The sequence below is a fragment of the Sceloporus occidentalis genome, unplaced genomic scaffold, assembly GCF_023333645.1.
Source record: "Sceloporus occidentalis isolate IW3139 unplaced genomic scaffold, rSceOcc1.0.p SCAF_208, whole genome shotgun sequence".
NCBI classification, from domain to species: Eukaryota; Metazoa; Chordata; class Lepidosauria; order Squamata; family Phrynosomatidae; genus Sceloporus; species Sceloporus occidentalis.
Genome location: NW_028317188.1, coordinates 997,749 through 1,010,160, shown reverse-complemented (window position 1 = coordinate 1,010,160; position 12,412 = coordinate 997,749). Strand labels below are relative to the sequence as shown.

The following is a 12,412-nucleotide window of genomic DNA, read 5'->3' as shown; positions in this document are numbered from 1 at the left end:
AAACATAGCATGTTACTGGGATGTGCCAGGGGCTGATGTCGGTGGGGTATTATCAGGGGTGTATATTATTGGGGGGGCATCTTAGTAGAGCAGTGAAAAAGGACATGAGAGTTCCAAGCAGGTTCCCTGAAGGTTCTCTCGCTCCTCCTCCAGATCTTCTGAGCTCAAGACAGTGCGGCTGCTCCCGGCTGTCTCTGGCTGATCGAAGTACCGGTAATTCAGCACCACGGCCAGCGGGACCCGGCAGCCAGGCGAAGGGGTTTCAGCACCGGGGACAGCAGGCAGGGAACGCAGCCTCCGGCCCCGACAGAAGAGATGCGTCTGTCTCAATCACCACTAATGCGGATCGAGCGGAAGGACAGGGTGTGACATATCCGGGTGCAGCTTAACGACCAACACAAAGCCCTTTAAATCCCAGCCCCGACGTCTCTCAACAGAGCCGCAGCGGGAAGACGAGACGCGAGTAAGCAAGCACCGCATAGCAGAGAGCAGATAGCCCCGGGAGAGGAGCCGGACCGGGTGCCGGGCAGAGAGGCGACCTCTGTGTGTCAGACCTGCGGAAAACATGGCAACCGAGGTAAGTACCGGTGTGTGGCCCTGCAGCTGGGGCGCAGATCCCTGCAGGGACTCCTCCTTCAACAAAGGGTTACGAGGAATCGCCCATAATGTATACCCCATAACGACCGCAAGAGCTATATCCCGATAGTACTATCTACTACCATCAGCTCTATAGCAGGGTATCTATCTTCTGTGCATTATACATATATATGCTTTAACTGCTGATTGTGTCAATACACACACATATATATACACACATACACACATACACACACACATTCACACATATGCATACACACACATACACATATATACATACACACACACATACACAAATACATATATATATATATATATATATATACTCATATATATGTAAATAATACAATATATAATATATATAATATGTAATATGTGAATACAATGTAAACATATAATTATTGCATTTAAATACATAATCAATACATTTAAGTAGCGTGTACTGTATATGAATCCATGTATTTGCATTGTGTTTGGGTTGTGCACATGCTGGCTGTATGTGGAGTAGGCAGGGGGTTTCAGCACCAAGGACAGCAGCTGGGTGGCCGGATGGGGAAACTCAGACAAACTTAGAACAAGTGAGTGCTGGGGACAGACATTTGGACATCACACTATTCTCAGGAATCAGAAGGGTATTAACGCCAGGAACCGTGTGTGACTCATCCAGGTAAGCACCAGCACACGATTTATCAATGAAATATAATACATTATATAATACGCTCACTGGGTTTTATGTATAGAAACGTGCGCAGAATTTTACACACAAGTACATTAAATATCAATTAATGTACTTGTGTAGCTAAGTATGCATATTAGTATATACAGAACATGTATTCACTAAGTGATTTATGTTCATATACACACATAGAATATGCACAGTAATACTGTGAGAGCAAAGAGAGACTCTCCTTTCCAATGGATGACATATTGATAAAGGATGCATCAATGGTAGAAATGAATCCCTTGGGGGTAGTTATCTCTGCACCCCACTATAGGCTTGATCTATTGGGCTGTAGGGAGATCGTTGGCCACCACAGATCTCTCTTCTCCTGTATCCAGCCCTTTTCCATGTGTAGAGCCACAGACTGTTATGGCTATGGCTGTTATAAACTGCTTCTCCCTTGGTCTTTATTAACACATGTTCAGCCCCCAGAGACCCTGCTTGTGCACAGGTAATTGCCTAAGGTCAAACAGCAGCGGGGACCTCAAATGTTTTTAGGCCGTGAGGGTTCATTGCCTACCAAATATGTGACTGCAGTAGATTAATATACCATACAAAACTCATTAACACAAGGATTTTGTGTTTGTTTTGATGCATAAATATAAATTGTTTTGTAAAAAGGCAATTTTCCTACAAATACATTAATTATATTTAAATTATTTCTGACTTTAGATTGGGAGCAGGGGGTCTGTGTACCTGCCAGGACTTTTCCCTTCCTACCAGTCAGAGGTTTGCAAAGGGACTCCAATGGCAGGTTGGGATGCCCCATTCCAGGGATTTACCGTAATATCAGATTGGGTTTTTCTCATGTAATAATGATGGCTCCAGTGTTTATCTTTAATGGCCCTTAAAGAAACCATCAGCGTGGCCATCATAGTCACAGTATATATATATATATATATATATTAAGCCGCACTGTGGACAACACAGTAGGACAGGGGCGTCCAACGTGCGGCCCTCCAGCTGCTGCAGGACTACATCTCCCATAATGCTCTTTCAGCTAAGGGGCTGGCTGAGGAGTATGGGAGATGTAGTCCTGCAGCAGCTGGAGGGCCGCACGTACTGCCCAAACAGACCACCAGAAGCACCCTTAAGGGGATTCAAGAGAGGCTGGGGCTAGTTTGGAGGGACAACAATATTTAGACCACCAAAGTACACCCTTTGACTTCACCTCCCAGTCTAATCCAGAGTACAGTAGCACAGTGTTTCATATACTTCTGAGACTAAATACAAAAGCAGTGCCTGATACTATTCTTCATCCTTCGGATTTATAATTTTCAAAGGCAAATAAAATAATGTGGGCGAGAACGAATGTGTCGTGTATATTTAGCGTGAACACGGTTCTATTTCAGGAGCGTGAGTGGGAGGATGCTATACTGAGTGTGTCTTAAAATTATACTGTGAAGTTAAGGAGCTTTCATTCCTTCCCTGTGATTCATTGTAGACCACGTTCAGTGAGCCCATTGTTAAAATTCTCCTTTTATTTCATATTTAACAGATTGCAATGGTTATTCTTAACTACTTTTCTTTCTTTTTTTAAACACACACCACAGTTTGATAGAGATAAAATCCGAGTTCTATTTCGAAGCCTGTACTTCATAGCCGAGTAGATAACTGGAAACCAGAGAAGTCTCGTTGGTTGTGGTTCTAGAATCATTTGGTCAAAGCTTGAGTATGGATATTGAATAATTGTACAGGTTCTAGGGTTAAAATTGGGGAATTTGTAATGGATGCGGTGACATTTGTATGGAAAGTGGACACACTTATATACTGTACAGAGGAACAATATTAATGGAAAAAAAGAAACGATCAAATCGTTGGTCCCAGGGTATTATTTTGTTTAGCTCATGCCGCATCTCCCACCTCTACATATCCTGGCAGCCCGGAGACCCACTCCCAAGCACAGTCTGTTTTCTAGAAGATCTCTCCAGAGCCATGGATGATTCATGCAGGGTTTCAGGAGATGGATTCATTTGTCTGGATTGGGGACTTCATTGAGTTATGAACTATGTTGTAGCTGCTGATTCTCAGTAGACGCAATCCTTGGCACTCAGCGGGTTAAATATGCTCCTGCCAGTCCAGTGCACAGTAAATCGTTATATTACAGTACTAATTGTTCACTTCATAACCAGTCTTCCAGGAACCACTCCAAGTTATACATGTGCTCACTTTGTCAGTTTTGGCAATTTCGAAACGTGCTGATGCTCAACACAAGTTACTAATTAGTAGTCATTTCTGAAGAATTCTGGCAAAAACAATTACTGTGCGTAGCGAGATTATATAATACCCAGAAATGCCCTTTATTGTTTAAGCCAGAATGGTACACAGGGCGCTGAGTGCTAAAAACATCATTTCTGCCAGTTTCAGTTTTTCCTGACTTCCTACGTTTGACTCTGTTGCCTTCCAGCTATAGGAAAATCCATGATATCGTGAGCTGGTTTTAATGATATGGGTAGGTGAGATGAGCCGAATGGTTCTTATCTCTATGTTTCTGTGTTATCACTCAGGGTATTATATTCTGCTGCATCGAGGGTAAAAAGAAAGTGTATTTTTTTTGTGTATGATGCTCAGGTAACTTATCACAATTGGGTCATGAATATTATAAATGTATTTATATTGTAATGTATCTATGGTATATGTAGCACTGGGGTTATGTTGGGGTATTTATGCTGTCACAGCCGGGGTGGTAGCTCACCAGGCATCTAGGGGGTGTGAATTCTCTGGGGGAGAGCATTTGGCTGGAGGTTCCCGGTAGGTGGCGCTGGGAGCCTCAGGCTTGGATTTGTCCGTCTTGGTCTGTCCATCCCTGTGTGGTGGTTCCTAGTCTGCCTGATAGGCGTTATGGTTTTTGTTAATTATTTATGCTTATTGATGTTATTCATTATATTTACGTGTTCAGTTTGGTAGGGCCTAAGGTTGCATGGCAATGACTTGTTTATTAAATAAATTGGCTGTTGCCTTTTCTACCCATTTTTCTGGTGTCTGTCATTATGGCATATTGAATGGGGGCCTGGCCCGGATATCGAGGGTACTTCAGTCATGTTTTCTGCGAATAGAAAATAAGCCCCACAACCAGCAGCCTACTAGGCATTGGCCCCAAGTGACCATTGTGGAAGGGGTCCAATCGAACAATGTTTACATATGTATTTATTTATTGATTTATTTGCACTTTTGGTATATTTTTTATTATTTTTATTTTTTATGTTATATTTATTCATATATTTATTGAGTCGTTGCACAGGTACACACATGAAATTGCAGTAACTTATAAGCAATGTGTATTGATATTTGTTGATTTTTATTGATTGAGACACATTTTTATCTATTTATTGGCACCGATCATTTGAACGTATAAGATGTATTATTGCATGATATGTTATTTAACCGCACATCGCGCTTTAGGATAGCCCAGGACCCCTCTCTTCTTTTCGCAATTGTATATTTTTAGGAGTTGGATGTTTGGTGCATCACTAGATATCTTCTTTATTCCTAAGTGACGTTTGGCGAGAGCAGCCTTAAGTTTGCATTATACATGGTAGGCTCAGCCAGGGCCAGACTGGGGCCGTGCGTATCCAGCTGGTGGCTGCATCTGCAGAAAATCCTGGTAAATGAAGTGGTTTTTATAAAAACAGTTCTACAATCTCCCTTGGGTGCATTAAACCCTTATATTAAAAAATAGACGAAGTTATATTATCTATGTGATATCTTACTAGGAAGGGATTTTTCCCATTTTCAGGTATGTCATGGGTCGAAATGTGAAAAAGAAGATGAAAAATAGAGATCAGCATTACAAAGCTTAGGTTGATTGTGTGTCTCTTAAACCAGCAGGTATAAAAAGTCATGCCATTAAGCATTCCAACATCATTACCTTAGAAGGGTATGTTTACTATATTGTAATGTATTCTTTCAGCTGTTCTTCAATTAAATCGCAAGAATGTGTCTGTTTAATTCAGGCTTCCGTACTGTCTGGGATGGTGTGTTAAAGCTTTTTTTCACCCCGGATCCTGCTGAGCTGTTTATCCTTTATCTCAATTCCTGTATCTTTGCTAAAATAACATGATGTGTTAAAAGACCCATTTGCGTTGTCCCGCTGATGCACTACCCTATTATTATTTTCCAATAATGTCTTCTTGCAAAGCTCTTAAAAGTGTCTTTTGTGTTATTTTTTATATCTTCCAGATGCATAACCTTCAAGAGCTGAGGAGAAGTGCATCCCTGGCCACCAAAGTGTTTATACAAAGGGATTACAGTGATGGAACCATGTGTCAGTTCCAGACCAAGTTCCCACCAGAACTGGAAAGTCGGGTATTGAATATTTCTTATTCATCAAAGCATATTTTAAACAAAATAGGTCATTCTTGACTTTCTTGTGTCTGTAAGCATAGAAGTCTAGGAAAATAAAGAAAGTACCACCTCTAACAGCCCCTACCACCTTCTGAAATACTGTGGAATATTTATGAAGATCGGTGCAAAATGCACAACTGAACCCCTAGCAATAGAAGAAAGGACAGAATATTTTCATTAAACAATTACAGCAATATCTACTGTGTACATGCAGACATACGAAGGAGCATTGGGGGGGCAGATTTGCTCTCTCCCGTGGCTTTATTATTTGGTAGTAGGGTTCAGAATAGAGCTATGCTAGGACATGTCTGTGCTAATGGCATGCTTGGCCGCTAAACCCGCCATCAAGATGAAAGGCAAAGCCAAAGAGCACCGCACCGTGCTAACATCATTGTTCTGTTAAATGACTCCAAGCAGCACTGGGTTTACTTGAATACAGAAGCAGACTGGACTGCATAGTCTGCCCGGTTTTATGTCTTTAAAGACTCAGACCTTAATCAGTTCTTGGTCTTGTCTCAGATTACGCCCATCCCATGCATGGTTATTTTTCTTTCGTTGTATTAGCCTTTACCACTTCTGGATAACAACGATTCAGTTCAATTACATTTGCGTAGTGTCCCTTCCATCCCTAGACGGCCCCCAGTGATCACAATTTAGTTGCTGATGGGCTATGCGACACTGCTCAATCACAGGGGTTTATTCACTAAAAAGAGTGTCGACAGGAGACGTGTTTCATTTCATTGAGTTTTCTGCATAAGTCAGCTTCTTATAGCACACTGCTTTGCTTTCTTCAACTTCTTCACCTTAATCCCTTCCTCCCAGGGACATTCGCTTCTAGCATTGGTCGTCTTGAGCAATTTATTGTCACATCACTCAAATATGCAATATCTTCCATCTTCTAAAATTGAACGAGGTATCATATTTGCAATATTAAATAATACCTTTAGCACTCCTTCTACGTGTAAGTGGATATGTAGTGTTTTTCCAAGAACTTCAAAGTCCTTAAGATTTTTTTATGTCAAGCTTCTCTTTTATACATGATGTAAGTTGTCAAAATAATCTTAGTGCTCCCGATTTCTCCATCTATTTTCAGATGGCTTGAAGATTTTCTTTCTGCTGCTATTGCTAAAAAATGTCTTGGCTCCTGTAGCTGCTTGTCAGATTGGAGATTAGTCATTAATCAATAGAGCAGAAGATTCTTAGGGGAATCTTTGTTCGGAGTGGAAAAATTGCCATGGGTGGCCCACAGAGAGGGATCGTTATGCCATTTTTAGCCTAATTACAACGATGGAGTAAGACATACCGTAGGAAGAAATTGCTGCAGAGGGGAGGTTTCGTGATATTTAAAAAATATCCTCACAGTTAACACTGATTCTTTATGACACATTAAAGAAGAGACTGTAGAAGGATCAGGAAGACATTTGCTACAAACGAAAAACTGAGATATAACCAAAATAAATAATTAAAAATGTAATTATGCCAAGATGTAAAATGCATGTACCAATCCTGTTTAAGGCAAACTGGCGCATAATGAACATTATTTGCATAATCATAATTTTATCATATTTTTTATACATTAAAATGGCCCAATCCCAAGTAACACTTATTATAACCTATTTGTCATATTAGTCACCTATGACAGAAGGTGGTTTATGACTCATTTATTTGTTAAAATACATCCTAGGTTATTATTTCTTCATAGAATAATATTTGATTAGAAATAATTTGTATATCCTTAAACAAAAAAAATGTATTCTTGTTGAGTGGGAGGAGGTCTAGCACCTTCTGACCCAATGGACAAATAAACGTGAAATGACACTCGCATACGCCGGTGTGTGTTATGCTGAGACGCTAAGAATATACTACGCTGTTGACTCATTGAATCATTTTGGTTTGATGTTTTCTGTTGTGATTGCAATGAATATGTACTGAGTTCCTCAGCATTATATAAACTAGCTTATGCTCATGTCGATTGCTTTGTTGCTCCTGGCTTTTTGTAAATTTGTGTTACCTACATTGCATAGTGCTCCGTGATCCATTCTCCTTAACCAACACGCACTTACACGCTCTAACACACACTTACACACTACCTTGCGATCTGCTGTGCTACTACCATGGGGTTATGTGACACCACCGATCTCCCGCAAGTAGGCTTCCCTAGTCCAACCCAGCTATGTGAATAGACCAATGCATACATTGTTACTAATGCTTTATACAGTATGTAATACTTAGACGTTTATCTGGCTATGTCTAGCTGTTTGTGTTTTAAATGATGTTCTGTTTTTTTTTTTTGTTAGATTGAGAAGAATCTATTTGAGGAGACTGTGAAGACGTTAAATTTATTTTACATGGAAGCTGAAAAGATTGGCGGCAGTTCTTATTTGGAGGGCTGCTTAGCCTGTGTCACAGCCTATTTTATTTTCCTATGCATGGAAACGCATTATGAAAAGGTAAGGAAATCATCGACAAAAAGAGCCAAACTATATCCATGGAATATAATACTGCGTTTGGCGGAAGTGAGACAAAGGGACGTCTCAATGTATCCATAGTCTGCCAGTTACACTGCGATTGGGCTGCATGATTAGATTCTATTACTTGCAGATAGTTTACTAAAAACAAAAAGGATTAACACTTTCTCAGATTTTTTAGTATCAATAAAGGAACGGTGCCAATTTTCCCTGTTTAAACTTGAACCTTCATTCAAGTAAGCTCCATGCCCCAAACCTCTATGAATTATTTAAGAGGAAGTTATTGGTGGGAATTGATTATATTTTGACTCTTTACTAAAGCACAGTTGGCCTGTATGAAACAGGATTTGAATTTCCAAAGAGTCACCAAATCTCAGTAAAATTTTACAGCTTTGAACTCTTTCCAAAGTCGACACAACTATACTTTTGAGAGCAGGATGGAGTCACACATCAGGCTTGGTATTTTGCATTATTAGCTGCCTATTTTTTTGGTGAGCTGATTTAATCCTTCCTTTAAATGCTTGGGAAAGGTTGTTTCAACATGCAGCCACTCAGCAGGCTGAGCTTTGGGGAAATAATTGCACAATCTCTTTATATCACACCGTCGATCTGGGCATTCTTCCAAAACAAACCGACCTTTGTAAGCTGAAAATTAATTTCCCAGCAGATCCTATTCCTATGCCTTGGATGGTACTGAGAAAGAATACACTATGTGATATGGAATCTTAATGTCTTCAGTACCCAACAAACTACTTAATGTGTTACTTTATCAAACTTTATATCCAATAGAGTGAAGGAAGCATAGATGCCTATATGAGGGGTCTGAATTTGTTTCTGTCAAGGAAAGACACGGGAAGACAATTAGTGGTAAATCTAAGGATTCATTTGACTGCACTCAGAATTGAAGGACTTCTTCAGCCTTTGTAGTCAAACGGAGTTTATGTTGCGCTCACTTTGATCACTAGAAACAGGAATGTCTTGCAGAAAGTAAAGTTAGGACCAGACTGGTAGGTACAATGATAGATCACCGGGGTGCAGCCACCTGTGGAACACATATGGCCGTATACTTTTGTATCAGACAAGATGTAGACGTTTAGCTGTGTAATGTTGGATTATATACTGCTCTGAACTAGACTGTCCCAAATAGTTCTACCTTTTTGGTTTAAGGGATGCATTCCTGTTCCTTAAGGAGGACCTGACACCTTTACATCTTGACACAATATATATGTTTATATATATATATCATATATATCCCTGTGGCTAGCTGTAAAGGCGTTAATTACCCAAGAATTATACATATATATATATATATATATTTATAAAGAAAGAGGGAGCGAGTTAGAGAGCCCTAGGTAAATGCTGGATGCACTTTTTAGTAGTATAATCCCAAACTGCCTTTCCTGCTCCTTCATTCGGACTTTTTTCCTGCCTAATTGGCACAGTGTGTGTCCACAGTTACATCCTTTGGTGCTTAAGTCTTATCATAGGGCTCCCCTAAGCCCCATTAACAGAATGGCTGCTATGGTTCTTTCCAGTGAAGTAGACTGGTAACAGCGGAACTTGGATGTGTTCCCAGTTCATAACACAAAAGACTAAAGCAATCAATGGGGCAGATAAATAGGTGGGATTTGCTGTGATATACCTCTCTGGGGCGGTCACCGTTTCTTCAAATAGACTAAGAAGCAAAACAAAAGTAAGTGCAACGAGCCAATACATGGCTAGAAATCCTTAATTTTCCAGTGAATGTTCTATTTGCGTGTTTTTATAAATATGATTTATTTATTATTTTATTATTTATTGAATTATTAATATTTAAGAAATAATAAACAAAGTTTGTTCATTGCTGCCATTCAGTTTCACGGACACAAGCAAACTTATGCGTTGCCTTTAAACAGTACTATTCTAATTATAAATTTGCTTTGCCACTTAAGGTGTTAAAGAAGATCTCCAAATACATCCTGGAGCAAAACGAGAAGATTTATGCTCCCAGAGGCTTACTAATTACGGATCCAGTTGAGCGTGGAATGCGTGTTGTATCCTTTTTTTTCTACGCATGCTTTTTTATTTATTTTATTTGGTTCAGTTAATTTACTGAGATGCTTTCGGAGGGGTAAGTAATTTAAAAAAAAGAAATTAAATCTCTCGAAAGTATTTACTGATATGCAGATATTCTGCTTACATGTGAGTGTTGTGCAGGAACCCTAATGTTTTCTAAACGAGACCCAATTATTGCATTTCATTGCTTCTGCATACTGTTCTAACTAATGTATGAACTCCAGACGAACTCACATTGCGTGCTGTTTGCCATTTCTTATCGTGCTTCCTGGTTACATTTTAAGATACGAGAAACTTTCCCCCCCCCCCCATTAAATGTCTCGTGTAGATATGAGAAAAACCTGTAGAGCAGGGCTGCAGGACTACTAGAGGGCTGCAAACCATTATGTTTGGTTATCCTAGCTCGAGCGCAAGCATCTCAATTAAAAATCACTAACACCTTTTTGCAGGAAAGATACACAGAATTCCTGTCTTGTGTGCATCCCTTCTGAAGACAGACACCAACCCTGGGCTAAAATCTAAACAGGTCCTGATTCCTGAAAACGTGCACCGTTGGTACTTGAGAATCAAGTCTAAGAAATTGTGCCTCGTGGGAAGGCCAAACTCATAGAAAGACAATAACTGTATTACTCTCTGTAGGCATTAACAGGAATTCTTAAACAACAATATATTTTTTTTCTTGAACATTTTTACCTCTGTATGATTTATTCTATGGAATCAATTGAGCAAGAAATACCATCAGATGGAATTTAAAGGGTTAATTTAATAAAACTGAAGTGTGGGAAGGGTTCTGTATCATGCAATGATCAAAGCATATTCATTGATCTATGTGCTGGGAAACATTGCTCAGTTGCTGAACGTTTACTTTGATAAATGTGCCATTTTGCCTAAAATGCCCATACATTTACTGGGGGTCAGTCAACCATAATTGTAGATGGTATATGGTGTCTGATTTTTCATGACATTTGAGTATGAATGATTGCGATATTATCCTTATCTTTATTATTTCGGACAAAGATTGAAATTTCAATTTATGAGGACCGATGCAGCAGTGGTAGCAGCAGCAGCGGAAGCTCCAGCAGCACCAGCAGTGGTGGTGGAGGTGGCGTCCCCAATCGGCCCCGATGACTGGCAGAGAGTCCCTGTGGGGACCTGTACTGCCGAGATGACGGCCTCTCAGAAATCAGAAGACTAAGATATCAGAGCACACGGTTTTAACACTAGGCCATGCTTTTTACAGTAGGACCTGGTAGGAGTTATACATCTGGTGCAAAATCTTATCAATGACTAAACTGAGCCATGCATGGAATCCACTCATCAAAAAAAGCAAACCTGGACTTCTGAGAATCCGATTTTAGGAAGCATTGTACCGAACTGATTTTTTCTCGCTCTTAAGTGATATATGAGACTTTATGTATGTGAACATAAATATATAACTTACATTATTGTAAAGGATCTCCATATTTCTTCTTTGGGATACAGTTAAAAAACATAGAAGACCATCAACCTTCAAAGAGTTTTTTTATTCAGGGACCTCCAGAATCTTTATTGTCAACCAAACGTTAAGGGTACCGAACATATTCAGGAAAGATCTGGTGTAATATGAATAATGGCTTCCAAAATACTCCTGATACTTGTTTGCAAGGTTTTTGTTTTGAGGTTAACATTGTTAACAATTCTCTTTTGTCATTTATCTCTACAATAACGTCTCTAGAGTATACCCCTAATAATACATCGGGCAAGGCGATGTTTACCCAAGACAACTTAATTCTGTGGATGTTACATTTAACACAGGCAACATAAGTGCTTTCCAATAACGTGTATATATATATATATATATATATATATATATATATATATATATATATATATAGTTTTTTCACCTTAATGTTCTTAATACAGTATAAGGGTGTCTAATGTGAAATCAGTAATAAAAACTAGGCTAATTTAGATGTATATAATATTTTTAATATAATGACAGTGAACCTCATGATATTTGATTGCCTTAATTCTTGAAATAGTAAAAATAAGTCTAGTAATTATATAGAGTGTAGATATCAGCGTTGATAATTTTATTTTAAATGTTATTTTTTTATTTTGCAAATAATACAGAGCAAAATACACTTTAGTATAAAATGTAAAATGACGTAACTTACAGTCTTCCCATAAAAAATATTATACAGATAAGGGACTCAATTCAATGACCAAAACCAAGATTTTTTATGAA

The 12,412-nt window shown here is 39.1% G+C and overlaps 1 protein-coding gene across 1 annotated transcript; it reads left to right on the top strand.

Annotated features, from left to right (window-relative positions):
- Positions 1 to 565: 565 nt before the first annotated feature.
- Positions 566 to 11,313, top strand: LOC149277633 (golgin subfamily A member 7B-like). The gene is made up of 5 exons (XM_089502679.1): positions 566 to 577; positions 5,498 to 5,623; positions 7,960 to 8,112; positions 10,062 to 10,163; positions 11,203 to 11,313. The coding sequence occupies exons 1-5, from the start codon at positions 566 to 568 to the stop codon at positions 11,311 to 11,313; spliced, it is 504 nt and encodes a 167-aa protein (XP_089358805.1).
- The last annotated feature ends 1,099 nt before the right edge of the window (positions 11,314 to 12,412 follow it).